The sequence below is a fragment of the Malaclemys terrapin genome, chromosome 9 (assembly GCF_027887155.1).
Source record: "Malaclemys terrapin pileata isolate rMalTer1 chromosome 9, rMalTer1.hap1, whole genome shotgun sequence".
In the NCBI taxonomy this organism is placed as follows: Eukaryota; Metazoa; Chordata; order Testudines; family Emydidae; genus Malaclemys; species Malaclemys terrapin.
Genome location: NC_071513.1, coordinates 81,911,136 through 81,934,068, shown reverse-complemented (window position 1 = coordinate 81,934,068; position 22,933 = coordinate 81,911,136). Strand labels below are relative to the sequence as shown.

General features: G+C 41.4%; 1 protein-coding gene across 1 annotated transcript in view; it reads right to left on the bottom strand.

The window, feature by feature from the left end:
- GMPS (guanine monophosphate synthase) overlaps positions 1–22,933 on the bottom strand; it is a 66,181-nt gene that overhangs the window by 24,320 nt on the left and 18,928 nt on the right. Inside the window, exons 3-9 of the mRNA XM_054039358.1 lie at positions 21,077–21,191; positions 18,782–18,879; positions 16,744–16,847; positions 7,278–7,471; positions 6,032–6,197; positions 4,206–4,357; positions 3,240–3,413 (exon numbers count right to left, since the gene is read on the bottom strand). Of these exons, the coding sequence (XP_053895333.1) occupies positions 3,240–3,413; positions 4,206–4,357; positions 6,032–6,197; positions 7,278–7,471; positions 16,744–16,847; positions 18,782–18,879; positions 21,077–21,191 (1,003 nt within the window). The remainder of the gene's footprint in view (positions 1–3,239; positions 3,414–4,205; positions 4,358–6,031; positions 6,198–7,277; positions 7,472–16,743; positions 16,848–18,781; positions 18,880–21,076; positions 21,192–22,933) is intronic.

Genomic DNA, 22,933 nt, shown 5'->3' with positions numbered 1-22,933 from the left:
GCTGTGCATGTGACTTTTCCTTCATAAGTACTTTGAACTTGTCTTTATTGAATTTCATCTTGTTGAATTCAGACCAATTCTCCATTTTGTCAAGAACATTTTGAATGCTAACTGTGTCCTCCAAAGTGCTAGCAACCCCACCCAGCTTGGTGTCATCTGCAAATTGTATAAGTGTACTCTCCACTCCATTATCCAAGTCCTTAATAAAAATATTGAATAGTACCAGACCCAAGACTGACCCCCGCAGGACCCCACTAGATATGCCCTCACGGTTTGACAGCAAACGACTGGTAATTACTCTTTGAGTACAAGTATCAGAGGGGTAGCCATGTTAGTCTGAATCTGTAAAAAGCAACAGAGGGTCCTGTGGCACCTTTGATTCAGACTAACACGGCTACCCCTCTGATAGGGGTAGCCGTGTTAGATTCAGACTAACACGGCTACCCCTCTGATACTTGACACCATGCAAGGCACTGCATTTAGCCGTATGGAATGGAAATCTATCAACCTCATTCTGTTAGTCTCAAAGGTGCCACAGGACCCTCTGTTGCTTTCTTTGAGTACAGTCTTTCAACCAGTTGTGCACCCAATTTACAGTAATTTAATCTAGATCACATTTCCCTAATTTGCTTAGGAAACTGTCATGTGGGACTGTCAAAAGCCTTACTAAAATCAAGATTGATCACATCTGCTTCCCCAGTAGGCCAGTAACCCTGCCAAAGAAGGAAATTAGGTTAATATGAAGTGGAGTGTCTTGTTTTAATATTTTTAAAATTATAAATAAGGGCATGAGTGTGCACACACACACATTACTATATGTTTATGCTAGGGAGGGCAAGATTAAAGAACTGCTCCTTGCATGTGGAGTGGAAGGTGGTGAGGTTTGTGATGGTTCTGAGTTCCTTTGGGAATTCATTCTACAGTTTTGGGTGAGGCCTCAAGAAAGCTCTGTCTCTACCTTAAGGGTAAAGCTCATATATGAAAGAAAACTCCATTGCGACAGAGAAGTGAACTTGCTAAGCGTAGTCTTCATCCCAGAACTTTAGAAGATCTTTTAATATCCTGGGCTAGGGCCATCAAGAATCTTGTGAAGTGCCAAGACCTTGAACTTGATTCAATATTCTATGAGAAGCCAGTACAGTAGAACCTCAGGGTTAGAAACCCCAGAGTTATGAACTGACTAATTAACCACTCCTCCTTTGGAACCAGAAGCAAAAAATCAGGCAGCAGCAGAGACAAAAAAAAGAACAAAAAATAAAATACACTACAGTACTGTGTTAAACATAAACTACTAAAAAAAATAAAGGGAAAGCAGCATTTTTCTTCTGCATGGTAAAGTTTCAAAGCTGTATTAAATCAATGTTCATTTGTAAACTTTTGAAAGAACCACCATAACATTTTGTTCAGAGTTATGAACATTTCAGAGTTACAAACAACCTCCATTTCTGAAGTGTTCGTAACGCTGAGGTTCTACTGTATAGGAAGAGGAGAATGGCTGTGATGCATTCATGGCAGCCAGCTTTTGCAGAGGTGTGCTGTAATGTTTTGTGTCAGTTGGAGTTTCCTAAGCACCAAATGCTTCATGCCCAGGTATATTGCAGCGCTGTAGTCCAGCTGAGATGTTATGAAGGCATGAGTAACTGAGGGCAGGTCACTACTTGTCAGAATGGGATGGAGTCTCCTAGCCAACAGATGGTACTAAGCATTACTCTAATATGAGTGTGCTTAGTGTCAATAAGGAATCCAGGAGCACTCCTAAGCCATGGACTGAATTGACAAATTTTGGGTGTGTGTGTGTTCAACCTTAGGAGACTGCACTGTGGTTGAAACTCTTCAGAATGCTTTCCTCTGCCGACCAGCATCATCTCTATCTTGCTCAGGTTCAGCTTCAACCAGCTGTTCTTCTTCCATGGTCTAATTTCATCCAAGCCCTGGGCCATCTTGATGGTAGAGTTGTAGTCATATGTGGTGATGGACAGGTAAAGCTGTGTATCATCTGCATATTTCTGGCACTTAATCCATGTTGTCTGACCAGCTCATCTAGTAGGTGCATGTAGATGTTGTATGGGACCAGTGAAAGAGAACTTATCTTTACGGACTCCACAAGTGAGGGGTCTAAGTAGTGGAGGTGCAATTTCCCATCACTATTTGTTGGGTAAGTCCCTCCAGAAAGGATTCAAGCATTTTAGTATATTACCCTGGATCCCTCCTACATCTCTCAGGCACAAGAATACTATCTTATGGTTGACACTGTCAAGTGCTTCAGAGAAGTCCAGGAGGATTAAAATGGATGTCTACGCTCTATCCACTGACAGCAGATCATCCATCAGTACTACTAAAGCGGTTTCAGTTCCATGTCCTGGCCTGAATCCAGACTGTGCTAGTCTAGGATAATAGCTTCAATTAGATAAACCAGTAGTGGCTTCGGCTAGCTTCTCTATGAGCTTGCTCAAGAATGGAAGGTTTGACACTTTGGCTGTGGTTGGGCTAGAACCAGGCTGAGTTTTTTAAGAGTTGTTTGAATTATTGTGTTTGAAGGAGAAGGGAAGATTCCTTCTCGAATGAGGGGTTGGCTGTTTCAGGCCTGAGTGGCACCAATTGCCCATGACTCTCTTTCACAAGCCAGGAAAGGTATAGGTTGGATTCACAGGTTTTGGTCAAGGCTCCCTTAGAGAGTGTCCAGATCTTGTTGGAAAGTTAGCATGCTGAACTCTGGGAATGCAGGCGGGCTATTGATTAGTGAGTTGAAGGCGGGATGGATCCAGCTTGTTTGGGAAGCCTATCCAAATTAGCTTTCCACCTAAAACACATGGTATTGTTTCTGCTCCCTTTTTGGGAAACGGTTTTTAAAATGGGAGAATGATGAAAAGCAAAATTTCTTATATGAATTTTTGAACAAAATCATTCATGCTGAAATTCATCAAATTGACAATTTGTGAATATTTTCCCCAACTATTCAGTATTGCCCAAATACTCAACCCACCAAAATTACTTTAAGAGAACCAGGAAGTTAGAAAGATGAAGAGTAAATTAATTACAGCCACATATATATTACAGTAACACCTAAAAGCCCTGACCAAAATAGGGCCCCATCACATGGGGCTCTGTACAAAGCCTCCCTAGTGTCAACGTTTCTATTGATAGGAAGGTATACTTAATATTTGTTTTTTTCACATTTTACTTCAGATTTGGGTTACACCAAAAATAAAATAAATGTGATACTCTCATTTTTTATTTACCTCTTCTCTCAGCTTTCTGATCAGCTCTGTGTCATTGTGATGAGTTTTTATTACTTCAGCTTTGCCACTTGCAACAAGGGAAGCACTTTCAATGAGATCAGGTCTTAGGGTTCCCTGAGCAAGAAAGACCTCTTCAGGTTTCAGATTCATTTCTCCAATTACCTCATTGGCAATCTATAATATGGAGGGAAAAAATAAATGTTTTACATTGATCTTGAGGGATCCAGAATCATCATCACCAACATATTTAAAGGACTAGTGAATTGCAATCCCCTCTGCTTTAGACCAACACTGATTAATAAGAAGATTGCTTGTGATAATACTCTATTCCTGAAAAGGGGAAGCCAAAACTCCTGCACCACATTTGTCTGTTATGTATTTAGCTGAATGATTAATAAAAATAAATATATATTTTTAAACACTTGAATTACCACTAATAGTAACAGTGCTTCTTAGCCAGGTACACATCCTCCCTGAATCATTAATGATAAAACAGAAGTTAAAATGGCTGCAAGTTGATGCATTATAAAAACACACCAAAATCAAGATATTAACTATCAAGTTAGTCATTTGCCATTTGGTAAAAGCATGTTATTTTTAAAGCTTGTGCAATGTATATTAGCCTTTATACGTGAGTCAGCCACTAAGCTACATAGTGGACAGAATAGAAGATCTACTCAACTGTTTGTAACCATCACACTATGATCAGTGGCAAACCTAATTCTGCTTCAGCTACCAGATTCTCCTTGAAGTTATGTGTTAGAGGCCTGGGCTCTGGAGCAAGATGTCCTACATTCTATCCTCACCTATGTCCAACATCCACATGCCAAAACACACGTGATAGCTGATGTCCTAAAGCATATATTGCCTGAGAAAGTCTCTCTCGAGTGGAGTAAGACTGCATTTAAAAAAATATTTAATTGACAGTGTCCCTTTTAAATGCTAAAATAACTATAAAGCGATTACCTTCACAAACGTGTCACCAATAATTTTTCTTTTTTCCTCAGGACTTGTAGTCATATTTAATGTCTTGCTAATTCTTTTTCGGGGAGTTCTGTCTTCATCAGAGATTGGCAGAGTTGTTGTACCATTGTAGAATGAATGGGCTGCATTTACCACTGCACAAAATACAGAAATGTATTGACAAAATCAATATATAATACTAAACAGGATTGCAGAAAATAAGTCTATTACTTTAAAAAGATCACTTGGAGGTCATATCTTCAGATACTCTGCATTTTACAGAGCTACTCAAGCACTCACTCATTTAAGGATTATCTGACATGAGGGTATTTCATCCACCTCCCTTACTAATCTATTCCACCATACAATTACTCTTGGTGAAACATTGAACCAACTATGGATGGACAAAGCTTAGACTATATTGGGTAAGGTTTTCCTTGTGATGAGATGGAAGGTACAGAGGTTGCAGCTCTTTGCACTGTTCACTGCTGGCAGTTTAACTGAATGTGTTGTCTAACATATACCATGTTACCAGATGCCTTGACAATCTGAGCATAAAAAGTCATTAGACACAATAGTATTCATTGCCAGATTTATCAATATGCAAAAGCTACTCACGAATTACATGATTTTATGTAAACAGTATGAATGATGTGATACTTCACTGCCTAACTTTGATATGCATCATTTGTCTCCTCTGATCCCATCACATCTCTGAGGAGAAACAAGCTGAGACCTTATTGGCCAAAAGGGATACCTTCTGATCTCTCATAATGTACTGCTTGTAACCCCCAGGATGCTTCCCAGCCAGCTTTTCTGAAAATAGGTTAAAATAAATAAGAAGGCTCTCCAGAAGCCATCGGTACAACACACACCTCAAAAAGAAACTTGTTTATTAAAAAAAATTTGAAATCAGAAAGATATCACACATGCAAATTGGCTTACAAAGTTAAACAATTAATACTTAGCTACAGAACTGAGAGCTAAACTCTTCAATAAGAAAAAATTGCTTCATATGAACAGGGAACTGCAACCACTGAAGGCAGGGCCGGCTCCAGCATTTTTGCCGCCCCAAGCAGCGGAAAAAAAAAAAGGCGCGATTAGCGGCATTTCGGCGGCAGCTCTACCGCCGCCACTTCATTCTTCGGCGGCAAGTCCTTCCCGCCGAGAGGGACTGAGGGACCCGCCGCCGAAGACCCGTACGTGCCACCCCTTTCCGTTCGCCGCCCCAAGCACCTGCTTGCTGCACTGGTGCCTGGAGCCGGCCCTGGCTGAAGACAATGGACTCATTTGCCAGTGGAAGAAAAGGAACTGATGGTTGAGGCAAATGCCAACTGTCATACAATTCCTCAATAGTTGTAATCACATATGTGCCACTGGTGAAATGGTTTACTCTCTCAGTTCAGGACATCATTTTTCACACATCGATGGAAATCTCGAATTTGTAAGTTAGAATCTATATATTTAAACTTATATTTTAAATTATTTGGCTCTGGGCTTGTGTTTTCCTATGCATTTTTGTACGACTAGCACAATGTGGCCTCAGTCCTGATTTGGATCATTAGGGAGTACCCTAATATTAAATAATTGTAATACATATAATTATAGAACATACAATACATATATAGTACATATACATATACAGTACATATAATTATAGTACATATAGTACTAGTAACTACATTTTGATATTTAAATTCTCAAAATTTCATATGCGGTTTCATTAGACAATAAAACTATGATTAATTGTAAGATTATGGATTTTCTTTTAGAAGACTAGCCATACTACCCTCATTTACATGAAGTATAAGTAACATGAAACACAGTACCTTTGACTTGAATTCCAAGTTTTTTGAGTGCCTCCTCCACAGACAGACTTTCCCTCTTGCGCATGAATCCATTATCTATGTGTACAGCTATGATTTGGTCTTGGTTTAAAGCCTGGTTCAGGAGAGCAGTACACACTGTTGAGTCCACACCTCCACTGAGTAAAACCTAGGTTAGGGCCAGAGGGGAAAAAAAAAAAAAAAATCAAACTTATCCAAACATCTATGGGAGAATGATAGTTAGCTTAAAACTCAGACTGAATATAAGAATTACCATGATCAGAACAAGGTGTTCTGTTGGTCCAATAAAAGATATTAACTCACCTACCTTGTGTCTCTAATATCCTGGGACCAACATGGCTACAATAACACCGCAATAATAACCTACGTATCACACTATACCCCAGGGGTGGGCAACTTTTTGGCAAGAGGGCCACATCTGGGTATGGAAATTGTATGGCGGGCCATGAATGCTCACAAAATTGGGGGGTGGAGGGCTCCGGCTGGAGGTGAGGCTCTGAGATGGGGATGAGGGCTTGGGGGTGCACAAGGGTGCTCCGGGCTGGGACCAAGGGGTTCAGAGGGCAAGAGGGGGATCAGGGCTGGGGTTGGGACATGGGAGGGGGGTCAAGGGGCAGGCTCCAGGCGGCGCTTACCTCAAGATCCTCCCAGAAATAGTGGCATGTCCCCCATCCAGCTCCTACGTGGTGGTTTGGCCACGTGGCTCTGTGCGCTGCCCTGTCCACAGGCATCACCCCGCAGCTCCCACTGGCTGCAGTTCCCAGCCAATGGGAGCTGTGGGGGCAGCGTTTGGGGTGGGGGCAGCGTGCTGAGCCCTCTGGCCGCTCCTACGCATTGGAGCCGGAGGAAGGACATACCGCTGCTTCTGGGAGCAATGTGGAGTGGGGCAAGACCCCGACCCCACTCCCCAGCTGGAGCACCAGAGCGGGGCAAACCCCGGACACCGCTTCCCGGTGGGAGCTCAAGGGCCGGATTAATACTTCTGGAGGGCCGGATGTGGCCCCTGGGCTGTAGTTTGCCCACCCTTGCTATACTCAAAGAAAATGAAAAGTGAAACAGTGCACTAGGCAAATTGTGCAGTACATTAGAATGAGCTTCCTATACCGCTGGCCAGTTTATACCCTGAAGCATGAAAACTGTCATTTTTTTTTAAGTAACCAGCGTAACTACAAGTGTCAGTTTTATTCATAAGACCGGAAATTGCAAAACATTTTCTAAACCTACTTACCAGGACTTTTGATGAACCCACTTTCTCTTTGATATCTTGAACACACGCAAGCTGTCTATTTTCTACTGTGAAGTTACCACTGCATCCAGCAATATCATAGAGGAAATTCTGCAGTATCACTTTTCCATTCTCTGTAAGGCCAACTTCAGGGTGGAATTGAACTCCATACAGTTTTTTAGATTCATTTGCTATACCTTCATGTAAAGAGATACGGTATTAAAAATTACAACTACAACATGAAAAGGCCATCTATAATTTTAAAATGTATACTGTGTCCTCTTCAATAGTCTGGTTTGAACTGGCAGATTAATTCATAGCAAAATATTTTAAAAACAATAGTCACTAGAATTAGGTTGATCGTACAGCAACCTAACACTTTTCCTTTTACACATGAAATTCAAGTGTTTTAGACATTTCTATGATGCAGTTCCTTTGCTCAATGAAGATATTTAAGCGATAATTTGGCAGGTGTTGCTGAACTGAGACTCTACACTTTCCACATTTGGGATGAGGTGTCAATACTTAGGGAGAAGAGGTAAAACCCCACAGAGCATGAACTGCTGCTGCTGCTGAACTGCCTTTCCCACGTACTGGTGTTATTTTTTTGTCCTCGTTAACTTCGTTCTTTGAGATTTTGGGTGGGATTTCAAAGTGGGCAGCTATTTTTTTTCTTTTAAGTTTCTCTCTGCAGTTTTGTCTATTAACAGTAGATCACTAGTTACAGTAGAACCCTGTTTATCCAACCCTCCCTTAACCAGCTCTCTGCATTTACATCAAGACTCCTGGGCAAGAAGCAGGCAATCACTCCTGTGACCACTAAATGGCACTGCAGCATCCCATTTTCCCATTCTCCAGTTTATCCGGAGTCGTTATCTGATCCAGCCCCAATTAGACCAGATAAACAAGGTTCTACTATACATAACATTTCCCTAAAATACCTCAGAGATTAAACTATATCTGGAGGCCATTTTTCTACTTGAAATCATTGGAATTACAGCCTCAAACCTGCATTTTTGTGCTTTGAAGAGACTTACGCACTTCATCTGCTTGATTATGTTTTCTCCAAGAAAGCAGAAAGTCAAACGAGAAAGAACAATTTAAAAGTTCCAATCACTATACTGAGATACCAAAGGTGGTGTCAAATATGAGGGGGAAATGGTTACCTACCTAGAATGGTTGTTCTTCGAGATGTGATGCAGATGTGTATTTCATGTGGGCATGTGCACCCCATACACCAGAGCCGGAGAACTTTGCCTTACAGTATCCATGGGTGCAGCACTCGCACCCCGTGGCCATAGCCCCTCCCATGAGTAGTAAGGTCCCACAGAGGATCCATCTCTTTAGCTGGTGGGTAGAGACGAATGGCTCCTTTCAAGAACCTCATTGCCATAAAGTTTGAACTGACTTCCCATGGATAGGTGGATGAAATGCCAATATTGCCACCAGGTGGACTCTCAATGAACCAAGCACAAGATCAGAAGACTGAAGGTAACAGGTACTCTAAGATGTCTTGGATACAAGCCCAGGTTGGTTGAACTCCCTGGGTTAACGACCATACTAAGAATTGTTTCCTCTTGGCTGAATAGGCTGCCCTCATGGAGGCTTCCTACTGTTGAGAAAGACTTGTCAGACCACCTCCAAACATCATTCCTCCTCTTCATCAAACCACGAAGCATCCATGCTGTGAGGTGCAAGGAGCTGAGAGCTGGAAGCAAAAACTGACTGTGATGCTGAATCAGGAGGCCAGGATGAAGAGGAAGGGATATGGGAGGCCAAACTGATAACACGAGGAGGTCAGAGAACCAACATTGTCTCGGCCACATTGATGGCCCAATGTCAACTTGAGAATGACCTGTGGGATGATTGGAATTGGAGGAAAAGCATACAAGAGTGCCGATTCTTAGTTCAGGCGAAAAGCATTGGTCAAGGAGCCCGGAATGAGACCCCTCAAGAGCAGAACAGCCGGTATTTCTTGTTTCTCTTGTGGCAAACAGGTTGATTGTCAGGACGCCTCAAACTGCAAAGAAGGACCGCAGGACGCTCGACTTCAGAGACCACTCATGATTCAGGGAGAAATTCCTGATGAGGTGATCCGCTAAGTGATTGGTCATGGGGGTAATGTTTTCCCTGGTGCAAAACTGCCAGAGCCTGATTGATTCTTGACAAACCATGTTGGAGTATGCTCTCCCCCCACCCTGGTGGTATTGTCAGTGAGTATGAGAGCCACTGAGCCCCTGATGTGATCCTGAAAAGTCTAACACGAATTGTAGATGACACAAAGCTACAGGACACCAATATACAGAGAAGCTTCTTATTCTACTACAGGCCTTGAACTTTCAGTGAGTCCAGATGTGCTCTCCAACCTATTAAGGAGGCATTAGTAACTATAGGTCCTGGTCAGTGGAGGCAAAAGGAATATCCTGGCACATATTGTCCTGAATTGTCCATCATAAGAAATTAGTGGTAGGAATTAGACCAGCATGTCCAGGGGACAGCAATTTGGATAATAGATCGACTTCAGCCACAACTTAAGACGTGCAGTCTGGCATATTGGACTACCTATGTCCATATGGTCTAGCAACCTCAGGTATATTTGGGTTGTGATTGAGACTGCAGCTCCAGACATAGGGCTGGATCTCCTAGAAACACTCTTCAACTCGTAGAGTCTATCAAGGCCCCAGTGCACTCAAAGAATTGAGCTGGAACCAATGTTGACTTCCTGCTGTTCGGGATGAGACCTAGACAATTGCATAGGCACAGTGTGACATGAACATGAGAGGACTTCCTCTCTGGACTCGCTTTTCAGTAAGCGCTCATCTAGGTACAGGAAGATATGAATTTCCTTCTTCCTGAGGTACGCTGTTTCCACAATCATACACTTGGTAATAACCTGGGGAGTGGAAGATAGCTGAAAGGCCTCACAGTGTATTGGCAGTGCCAGTCAACCACTACAAATGTAAAGAACCTCCTGTAGCTTGGGAGGACTGCTATGTGGAAATAAGCATCCTGCAGGTCCAAGACAGCAAACCAGTCATTGTGATTCAAGGCAAGGAAGATTTTTGGGAAGGGAATCTCACATATCTGATGTATTTGTTGAGATCATGGAGGTTGAAGATAGGTCTCGTCCCTCCCTTTGGCTTAGGGATGAGGAAATATGGGTAGTAGAACCCCTGCCCCAATGGCCCCCCAAAGCCAGTAAAGACTGAACCTGCTCGAGGACCCAGTGTCTCGTGAGAGGGGTCCCTAAAAAGAGATCAGGTAGGAGGGTAGAGAGGAACTGTAAGACATAACTTGATCTTAAGGTGCTTAAGTCTTAGTTCTCTGTTGTAATCAAGACCCAAACACTGTAAAAGTTGGCCAGCCTGTCCCCAAACAGGGGAGACAGAGAAGGAATGGTTACTACTGGATTGCTGTCCTGGACATATGAGTCAAAATGGGCACTTGCTAGATTCTGGAGGAGTGTGAAGGAGAGGGGAAGAAGGCAGTGGGCAGCTGGTTAAGCCCAGAACTAGAGGATCTTCTCCTTTGAAATCTCTGGCTCTCTCTGGAGTAGTCCCACTGCCACATTATTAAAAAAAAAAAAAAAAAAGGGGGGGGGGGGGGGAGAGAGGGAGGATTGGCCAAAAACCCAACCAACCAAAAAAAGCAATGCTGTGAGAGCAGCATTGCTGTTGAGGCTACTGATTGCCATAGTGGCATCTCTTCATGGCTGGAGTATATACTCCCAAAGCATGCAAAGTAGCTTGGGAGCATTTAAAAGAGTGCAAGGTTTGTCGGTCTTTTCAGAAAATAAAACCCAAACACCAAATGGTAAGTCCTCAATGGTATGCAGCATATCAGACACTATGCCTAAATTCCATTGCCATGAGGCCTTCCTCATGGTCACCACTGTGGCCATGGTTCTGGCTGCAGCATCTGCCATGTCCAGAGCTGACTGCAACAAGGTCTTGGCTACCATATGGCCTTCTGCAATGAATGCCATAAATTCTTCCCTGGAGGATTCCAGCAGCTTGTCCACGAACTTAGATATGGCGACCCAACTGACAAAGTCATATTTAGAGAACAGCACCTGCCGGTTCTTGATGTGTATTTGCAGGGAAGAGGAGGTATAACTCTTCCTTCCCATTACATCCATCTTTTTGGACTCTTTGTCCTTAGGGGTGGACTTATACGTTCCCTGCTAAACTCTGTCATTTGCTGCAGTCACCACCTGGCAGTTAGATGCTGGGTGGGAGTAGAAACTCTCAAACCGTTGTGTAGGAACGAAGTACCATTTCTCCAAATGTTTGGCTGTAGGGGGCAACAAAGCTGGGATAATTCAGAGGGTCATTGCAGGCTCCAGGAGAGCCTCATTTATCGGGAGGCCTATTCTTCCTGGAGTTGATGGTTGGAGAATATCCAGCAGCTTAGACATATTCTCCTGCAGCAGGTCTGCCAAGATACCCAAGGTAGTGACCATTAGCATCAGGAGGTCCTGGTATGCCTTATAGTCCTCCAGGGAGGACAAGGAGATGGTCTGCTGCACCAGTGACAACACCTGTTCTTGTACCACAGAATCTGGTCAGAAGAGCCCAGCAGATCCAGGGGGAATGAACTCAGTGGTCGTTCACAGCTTAGATGGTATGGGAGTGGAAGCCACCACTGGGACCAGTGATCTTGCTATGGAGCAGGTTGAGGATTGGGACCTCAGGGATCAAGGAGTGTCCCAGGGATTCCAAGGAGGCCACAGGGCATACGGATAATGCATTGGTGACCATAGGCACCAGGCCAAAAGCCCATCCCGATTGCAGGACAGATGCCTATCTTGGTACCAATAGTGATCTAAAGGTAACCTCTAGTTCCTATCTGACAAGTAGGGGGAGAACAACCCCAACCTGGATCTTGAGTAATCCTAGAGGTTCTGTGATAACAACGTGGGACCCAGTCCCGATGGGGTAAACAACTGATCGGATTCATCTGAAGCCCAGTAAGGAGGTGGCACCAGTGCCAAAGAAGAGTGGGGAATCGGCAACAATGGCACTGAATGAGACACACTCCCCCCTAGTACCCGGAGAGGCATCAACACCAAGGCTGGGAATGGACTTGATGAGGGATCTGCTTCCAAGATAAAGACGTCACTGAAGGATGTACCAGCATCGAGGGTGTCTTCGGTGCCAGGCCTGGCCTCTACTTGATAGTCAGCTGCCCAGGTGGTAAGAGCTGTGATGCCGACAGACGTGATGGCTCTGCAACATGGACAGAAGGTGCCAAGGGCACAACAGAGGACAAGCTGGTAGAAACCAAAGCACCGGAGAACTCCTGAACCACCAGAGAGTCCGGGATCGAGAGGCAAAGCATGTCTGATACCACCTGGTATGCTGTCAGCATGGAAAGAGTTGGCACTGGGGCAATGTTGTTGGTACTGGACTCAAAGGACACCCCATGGCCAGAACCTGAGTTCACCGTATGGGCCCTTGCTGCTCTTGGTATGGTACCGGGGAGTGGTTGGATGGACCTGCTCCATCCTGTGTGCCGAAGGAAGTACGGTGCTGGACAGCACTCCTCCTAGAAGAGGAGAAGCCAGAGTCTCCCTCAATCCTGGAATGATCCCGACTTGTTTTACGGGACCTCTTCCTCACCACACCACAGGGGGCTAAATGACCCTTTTTCTCTTGGGGGAAAACATCCGAGCGTAAGCATGGGGTAGCATCACTTGCCAGATCTGAAGGCGACTGCTGATTAGATGAGGGCCTCTGTGCCAAAGTGGGCCTCATGGCCTGCTCCAGAAGGTGCTGCTTCAGCTGCAAGTCTCTCATCACCTGAGTCTTCTTGGTGAACTACTTGCAGAGGGAACACCTAATGTGTCCCTCACTAAGATACAACAAGCACCTCCTTTGGGGATGGATGGGGATGACCACCCCTACACGACAGACAATGCTTGAATCCTAGTGAGATCATCACACAGGGCAGCCAACCACTCTACTAACACTAAACTAACACAAACTAAACCTAAGGTACTACTGATTTTATATACAGAAAAGTTCTCAGAAAACAGAGCAGAAGTATGAGGTGAGGACACCACACAAAGCTCCAGGTCTAGTCACAGGCAGTGCGAAGGAACTGTGGGGGTTCAGAGCGGCGCCACCCTTATACGACTGGAGGTGAGGAGGGATGTGCTATGGCCACAGGGCATGAACACCACTCCTATGGGTACTGTTAGGCAAAGTTCTCCAGCTCCAGGGCACACAAACCTACATGGAACACATGGCCACATCTACTTGAAAACGAACAGACTTTCTCATTCCATCTCTACTAGCCATTACTGCTTTTGAAGCAGTACAATTTAGAGTCCTGCAACCTGCTCTGAAGTCAACGGGACCCGACTAAAAGTGTCAGATCTAGATTGCAAAACAATTGGACTCTGTTGGGCTTGGGTCGAGCTGGCTCTCTTCCTGCCTGTGGGGATCAGCCGGGTGGCCACAGCATGCCTTGCTCCTGCTGACCATTGTCACCTCACTGTGCTGTGTGCACTGCTGGCTGAGTGTGCTGCCAGTGCATGCAGCTGCTGCAGGTATACACAGCCAGCACTTTGCCAACCCCAGGCAGAAAAAGAGCAGAACACATGGGCAATAGGCAATCATGTCAAAACTCGACTCTACGATCTCAGGCTCAGGTGGAGTGGGGTTGGGTCTGGTTCAGGTCCAGCCTAAAAATTAGGCCCAACCAGACTTCTAGTCTAATTACCTTATGAGAAACATACCCCTAAACAAATTGAAACAAGGATCATTTCCAAAGTTTCACTAGAAGCCATACTAGCAGCTATTCAACCCCTTCAGTATAAAGTTTTGTGTTTGAATCAAAGTTGTATCTGTCTTCAGCAGAAATATATCTGGGGGAAAGGATAGCTCAGTGGTTTGAGCATTGGCCTGCTAAACCCAGCGTTGTGAGTTCAATCCTTGAGGGGGCCACTTGAGGATCTGGGGCAAAATCAGTACTTGGGCCTGCTAGTGAAGGCAGGGGACTAGACTCAATGACCTTTCAAGGTCCCTTCCAGTTCTAGGAGATGGGATATGTCCATTAATTAATTATTATAAAGAACCCTATTTGTTGAGAAAAACATGAAAAATCTAGGTGAAAAGATTAATGAAGCACAGATGCAAAAAAATCTCTAGAGGGTTTTTTTTTCCTTTAAAAGAGAGCTTTTCTGAATTGGAAAATTTAGTTTATTGAAAACTTTATAAAATCAACTCATAAGAATATTAGGTTTTCTACACTCTTTTGAAGGAAGGGAATTATCTGAAATAATTTTGTGTTAGCAGAATTCTCTTTCCACATTTGACCCTAATTACATATTGTAAAAAAATTCCATATACCTCTCAAATCTCCCCCATTTAAATTGCCTACTTCATCAGTGTTATAAGGAGGCTAGACTAGAAATAATAGTGGTGCCTTCTGGTGTTTTTTTTTTTTTTAATAACTATGAATCCATCTCAACTCATACATTTTTAGGCCCTGATCCTGCAAACAGTTATGCATGGATTCACTCCACTGAAAGTATGTACATGGATAAAGGTTTGCATATAGGTGTTTGCAGGATGGGGCCTTAATGAATCTGTCATTACCATGGAACTGGGAATGTATTTTGATTACAGTATGGAAAATGATGGATACAACACAATTTATAGATGAAACGATCTTTATTTGTTCTGATATTAGCAGAACGACTCAGGATCACAGAAGAAAATTGGTGACATTACATCCTGAATTCCTGTCATCAGGTTTTCCGGCTTAGAAGGTGGCAATAAAACTAAAGCTTATAAACAAAAACACCTAACCCACACACACACACTTAAGACAATACCAGTCTTGCTGTTAATACAATTAGGCTGAAAGGCAGCTCATCTAAATTAAGATAACATGTACTATGTAGATAATATTTTGGAAAATTCTTTATTGCATGACTATGAATAGGTGACATTCGAAAGTGATCTGATTTTTGTGTTACTCTTGCATTTGGTGTATTCACTAACAACAACAAAAACTTCATTAAAGCACAGTTCAGACAGGTCAGCAGTACTTTGTTCCCTTCCAAAACATGGAAGTTAGCAGTCAAAAATCAGGTACCTTGGAGAACCAGGAGAAATATTCAACCACGCAATACAAATATTAGAAAACCAGGAAATGTAGTTAATGTCATGCTTTCCACCCCATACCCTCAAAGAAATTACAGGCCTTATCTACAATTAAAAGTTGTACCGCTATTACTATTCTAAAATGTATACTCCGAGCAAATAGTTATATTGGTACCAAATTCTAGTGTTGATGCAGTTATACCAGTTTAAAAAAAAAAAAAAAAGATGCCTTACAATGGTATGGTTTATTCTCCTTCCTGTCTGGGAATAAGCAATACCAGTATAAGCACTTCCATACAGTATATGGATTTTACAGCACTTTGAAAACTGTCTCTAAACCGAAAACTTTGCTTAACCTCAACTATGATTAGGCAAGGGTCACGCCATTATACAAGAACTTTTGGATGTGCTTGAAAGTTCTAGTTTTTCTTCTTTGCCCACACAATGTTGTAAAGGATTTGAAAAATTTGGGGGGTGGGCTGGAGTTTCTTATAATGAGAATCTATAACGCTTGCCAGTTTCCTCTTTAGTAGTTACATAATTGTAATTTTATTTAAAAGCTAAATAAGGACTTTAAAAAAAGTAATCTTGACTACTAGCTACAGTAAGTTCGCTATTCAAACTATATTTACCTACACATCCCGCAGGTGACAGTACTGCATATTTGCTACAGATCAAATATAGCACTGTGCCTGACCTGTGGTTAATGGAGACCAGCTTACAGAATGCTGGTCTTCCAACAATTCAGCAGTTTCTATCCTGGACCTTTCCTCAAGGATTTAAAATAAGAGCCACATGAATGGTTTAAGATTTCACAAAGTGGCTCAGTAAACATAAGACTAACCTATAATCTGCTGGCTGCAGAAAAGGTGGTTTGAGTCAGTGAGTTTCAAGTTGGCTTAATAAGTTAAGTACATTTTCTGAGTCAACTCTCAGGGCCCACATCTACACATTTCCCCTGTGACCTTCTATGCAAGAGATTTGAAAGATTTCTTTTAATACTGCAATTCTTTTTACTCTTAAAAAAAGTTAAAATGACAATAGTAAATACCAGAGTGAACTAATTAAACCCATTAGATAATCTAAACTAAAGAATTCTTGAAATCAAGTTCCTTTTCTCTGATGCCTTTTCTAACATTTCTCAACTTGAACATTTAAAACAAAACTAGTCATTTCTGCATCAGTCTTTTTCTTTACTAGCAATGTTTGGGTTAAAACACTACAGAGAAATGTAATCTTGAGTTTCATAAAAGCTTATTTTTACTACGCCTAAATTCTGTGCCACAATTCAGCAGATAACTTCCCTTTTTAAAAAAAGGCTCAAGAGACAAGTCATAATTGTACAGAATACATACCTGCTATAATGTTCCCAGATTGTGCAACAATTTTGAACCCATCAGCTACTTTATCTACACTATCTCCATGGGTGAGGAGCACAAACTCCTCCTTCTGAAGGCCCCTAAACACAGGATAAAAACAGAATCAGTGTACAAAGTACAAACAAGAACATCTAATTTTATTTGTATAGTCAATTATGAAATATTAAAAATTTAAGCACACCACAGATTTTCTGATACAACTTCATATTTCGATTTTTACTTTTTGCTGACAGACATTTTAGTTCAGATTGACTAATGTTCTAGGGCACAGGTTCTCTACCTTTTCAAAGCATAGATCAATTAACAAAACATCTTGGAGACCACCTTCCCTCTCAATCTCAACCTATTCTCAGTTTCATATAAATTCTCCCAGCCAGAGAGAAAATAACCGCTATCAAGTCTTTAGATGACATGCTCCGTACGAATAAAGAACTTGCTAGTTCACAGGATTTCACTGAAACTTCAGAAGTAGCATTAGCCAAAAATAAGTAAAAAACTAAGATAAAATTTTATACGAGTCATCCAAGGGAAGCAGTATGTACTGGTATAGAAAATCTCAAGGAAAGATAATTTACAGCTAAAGAAAGTTTCCCCTCCTCTCTTTGATCTTATATGCCACTCTGAACACTTGGGTCCTTCCCACATCAGTACAAGAAATCCAACTTTTGGGTGCAATTACAGCCATCTACAATATCCTTCCACCAAAGGCTGTATCCAGTGATGCATGGACAACATACCTAGTTCTTCGGGAAGGTGTGCACTGATACACAGTTGGCCACTTAATAGATTTCTATCAGACCCTCTCAAGGGTCTCTTCCCACTAAGACACCACCTGTCAAGTACACGTTTTAAATACATGTGGGACATTCTTTCCAGCACTGAAGTTTTACTAATCAGCTCCTCAGCTGTTACATTTTCTCTCTGGAAGCTGCTTCACTTTTCTTATAGTAGGTGCGCTCCATGCAAGATGAATAACCTCTCTGAAGCTCTGAACTCCGCTCAAGACAAATTCAGAGGGTTCTTTTGACAGCCAAGCCTGTATTATACTTGGACTTCTGTGGATTATGGGGGTGGGGGGAAATGGGCAGTGCTTTAAACAAAACAAAACAAAAAGTTAACAAAGCTTCCTTAAGACTGAATTTAGGAAAGGTCATAAGGACAAGCTTGTCCTGATGGGCCTTAAACTTTACAGGATAGGGTGTGAAGCTCCATGACACTTCTGGAAGAAACAGTCACAAGAATTAGGACCTTGTGGTACAGTAAATTGACTGGATTCTTACAAGGGGCTGAAAGAGAGGTGCTGTGGCAATACTGAGAATCAAATTTGCTTTTATAGAATACTAAGACCCAAGTTTAAAGGGACAGAAGACCTCATTAATTGTTTCCGTTTTTCCATGGCTTTCAGGAACTTGGATACCTATGGATGCTAGCTAATACCAAAGTGACCTACTATACAACACAATGCTTCAACAGCTGTAGAACTTGCCTTAATGCAAAAATTCCCAGGCTGTGGTCCCTGGCACCCTTTATGGTGCCACACCAATAAAGCACTCCTTGTTTAAGTTAAACATTTTAAAAACGTTTTAGAATATAACGATACAAAGTACTCCCAAGTAAAATGCATAAAAGATCCAAGGGTGAAGAATATAGCCAAAAAAAACCTTACCTTTACAGCAAATGTAAAGTATAGGGTGATTATTCTTTTTAAAAAGAAGACTACATAGGGGTTTGCTTGTTTTAAAAAGACAGAGACTGGAGTTCTGCAAACAAGCATGCATACTAATATGTATGCTTAATTGGGCCATTAACTGCCTCAATATTTGTATGTGCAACTGCCTAATTTACACACATAGTTGCAATAGCTATATAAGCAAATGGTGGGCAATTTCACATAAGCATGGATGAAACTCCATTTTCTACCTCATAAATCTAGCCTGTGTCTATACTGTCACTAGCTTTCATTTCTAGAATGGCATTTCCTCTACCATTTTTGTGGCTAGAAGAGCCTGCATACCTGAACAGTGAGCATGTGTTATCCAGAGTAATGTTGAAAACTCCATCTTCTCTAACATCTTTTTTGTGCACTGTACCTCCAAATACCTTATTCATCATCTGTCAAATCAGAAACATTGTTAATTATCTTACAGTATAAGTTCCAACAGTCCAACATAATTTCCATTTAATATATTCACCTTGCTCTTCCTATAACTTTAACCTGCTGGACATGACAACCAACTGTTAGTCACCGAAACCTCCTGCAGACAAGGTCACTCTTATACTAGATATAGAATGTTACTACTAAACAGTCAGAATCTTCATTATTTCTCACTATTCAGTGATCAGTCTCCTCTTCTGCTGGCCTCCTGTCAGCATAGCTTGGAACCACTCCTATTATAAATTGACTAGGTAGCCCACCATTAATGCTATTAAGTCAAGAACTTTAGTGGCAGGCTTTGGATTCTACCAATTCTTCTATTTCCCGTTTTATTTTTTCAAACCAATCAATATGGCTTCTCTTTGCACTGTAGGATTCTCTTGGTCGGAAGAGAACCAAGCAGCCTATTTTCACATATACTAGAGGCAATTCATACCAACATTTCATAACTAACAGGAGTTCCATTAGTATGCACTCTGTATGCATTAGTATGCTAAATTCTGACTGCAGAAACATGCACCTAGCTCTCTTTTACAACAATGGAAGATGTGCACGTATGATGGCAGATTGTAACATCGTCTCAATCCAGACCTGTGGATAATCACGTCTACATAAATACTTATTTCTGAACATACTATGTATTTATGCTTCTTCCTCACCTAACTTCTTGAAATGAAATCATAATACAGCCTATATCACTTCCGTTGATTGGCTAGTTGGCCATTTGTGTACCATAAAAGAGATCAAACAAAAGTTATGCATCCTAGGTCCCAATAATTCTGAAAGCAAGAAGCCATACATAAATGTAAGACCTTTCTGGTACTTAACGTTTAAACAACAACTATTCTGGCTGTAAGAAGAACATAAGTAGGCGTGGCAAAATATATATATTTTTATTTCAACAGATAATATTGATATTTAGTTTTAAGCATTTTTTAGATTTGTATCCATTTAATTTTCACAATTGCAGGACAAAATGGCAGGGGTTTAGCAGTCAGACAATAATTATCTAATGACGGTAGACAGTGAGATTTAAAAAGTTAAAGCTACCTACTTGGCCCTCCTGCTCCGACATCTCTACCAGTGAACTCTAATAAGTTCTCAAACAGTATTTCTCTTATTTTGCCTAGCTGTAAATTTTGATTCATCATCGATGGAAATTTTTTTTGTCAATTTGTGTATGGTGAAATCGACACTTACCAATAAAAATCTAATCCTTCCAAGCCTAAAATATAAGGCATGTGATAAATAGCTGAAACTATAAAAGAATGGATGCATATTACAGGTGAATTATAATGTAGTTGGGGGGTGGGGGGGGAGGATCAACACTGAATGCCTAAATGCAAAGGTTTATTTTTAAGACTCATTGAATAAAAAACATAAAATACAGAACTTCTGTTCTTTCTGATCTGAAATGTTACAACAGCCTTAAAGAAGAAATATTCTGTAGTGTATATTTTCTATTTCATGGTATTCTTTTTTCCTGTTCTTGCTAATTGCTTTTTCTGAGAATCAGTGAGAACTGTAATCAACCATTTTGAAGAACACACTTGATTTGGCAGTATTAGTGACTAAGCATATTGGTAATTATTTTAAGATTAGACATTGTTTCTACTACAGTATCAACTAACCCACTTTCTAGTTTCAAACAAACATGAAATCAGTTTATATATTTTTCCATCAGTAGAGTAGCTCCTGAAAACTATCCTAAGGAGTGTTCTACATGCAAAAACAAAGAGATGAGCTATTTAAATGATCAAACTACTCCAACTGTTTATAGGAGAGGTGCATTCCTCAATACCAGCTAAACTAAACAAGTTAATGGCTATGCAACTTTGGATTCTACTATACATTTATCATGTTTTTAATAAAAAGTCAGCATAGTTAAAGAGGGAGAACGTAAGTATTTCCTATGCTATTTTCATGGCAGAGCCCAGAGAAGAGTTTGTATATAGTATACTCAGTATGTCCAAAACTACCATCATTCACACTTTTTCTAAAATGAAATTCTGCATGTAAGGTTTATTTATCCCGTTAATTATAGTTAAGCTATATATGAAAAAGTTCTTCTAGTAGTTAAATCTTAGCTGAATGTCAGAACTAAGACCTGGACCTAAAACAATATTTGTAGACAAACAGATCCATGATTAGCACCTGCATGCCATAGCAGATTCCAAGAACTGGTTTGCCGATTGTAAATATTGCTGGGTCAAACCAAGGTGCATCTTCCGCATACACAGAGTTTGGTCCTCCAGATATGATGATAGCCCTGCAAACAAGATATATTAAAAAAGATTAAGGGAGTTCAAAATAATACACATTTACATTTAAAAATTGTTTGCATTAAATGTTGAGAGACTTATGATGATCCCTTGCATACTTCCAGTTTGCCTGGCGCTTAAACCCTAAAGCAAAGATGCCCACATTTTCCCACAGTGGGATGGGTAAAAATGGCAACTTGCCAGGACTGAGAGCGTATCAATTTGTATAACTTTTGTACCAAGACCAAACAATAGCTGCAAGCCACCCTAAAACATGATTGTAACAACTGTGTCTTTATTGAATTGGTTTTTGTTTGTTAGTTTTGTTTTAAATGGTAGGGCTAGATTCACAAAGGGACTATGAGATATTCAGGCATGGGTCTCAGTCTCTCCAGTTGAAGCCATTCCATTGTGTATTATAGACTTCAAAAATTAAATATGCATTGGGCCAGAGAAAGAGAATTAGAATGACTCTATAGTCCAATAGTTAAGGCACTCACTTGAGGGATGGGAGACCCACATTCAAATCCCTTCTCCTCAGAAGGCAAAGGAGTCTCCCACATCCCAGGAGATTACCTTAACAACAGGGCACTCCCCACCTTTTCCTCTCCCACCCACCCATAGCTGTGAATCCCAAGTGGAGACAGGCAACTCTGCCTCCCATCAGCCTGGACTTTGGCAGGAACATCCTGAAAGAGGCAGGGCTTAGGACCCACCCCTCTCCTTGGCATCTGCTATTGGATAGGTTAGGCAGCTCCACTCAACTCGCTGGTTTTTCCAATTCTCAGGCGCCTCTCCCCTCTCCATTCATTGTAGAAGGAACCTACGCACTTAACTCAGGGGTTTTAGATCCTACTGGGGAGGAGGAAGTAGGTGCTTCAAAACTAGGCTCTGAGACACTGAGCAACATAACGCTTAAGTCCTTTTGTGAATCTAGACCACAGTGCTTTTCATATTCCTATCCAGATACTGAATTGGGGGGGGGAGGGAGGGGAAGAAAGTACAGCTAGAGTTAAGAGATTCATTCTTCACACTGTTGAAAATTTGGATTCCAACCTTTCAGGTGGCATGAACACTGGTTCTTAGGCGCTATAGTTTTTGTAATAGTGACAATTAAAATTATGCTGGTAACAAAGTAGGGTGGGGGGGCACTAAGGAGAGGTTAAAGTAACTAAAATTATATAATGTTAAGGTCTGATACCTTGTGACCATCTAGGGCTAGAAATTATTATTTTATGCTAGTGGTAAAAAGAGGATCCCATTTTTTTCAAAAGGTTAGAAGAAAGTAATTTGTGATGATTTGAGAGATACCAAACTTCAAAATTACTACTCATTAGTCAGTGGTTTTTGGCAATAATCCAGTACTGAATATAACAAAGGATCAGACCTTGGACCAGTGTGCTGCTTATTCCATACATAATATCACATTCATTAATTGAAGTGACAATTGCAAGACTGGGGAGAAGGAAGACATTGGGTTAAAGATGTCAATAAAAGAAAACTTTTCCTAACATTGTATATAGTGCCCACAAAGGCAACATCACTTTCCTCATTAGTGGAAAGGGGCAACACAATGCACATGGGTGACACCCATTAACACAGGCAGAAGTTAACCATGCAAACCCATTCGTGCATTTGTGGAACAAAGGTCCCTTTCATTGCAACAGTTTTCATTTTAAAACAAACAGCATGTTTGTCTTTATATGTCAGATACTTAAATTATAAATTTATTAATAAAGGTACCACTTAA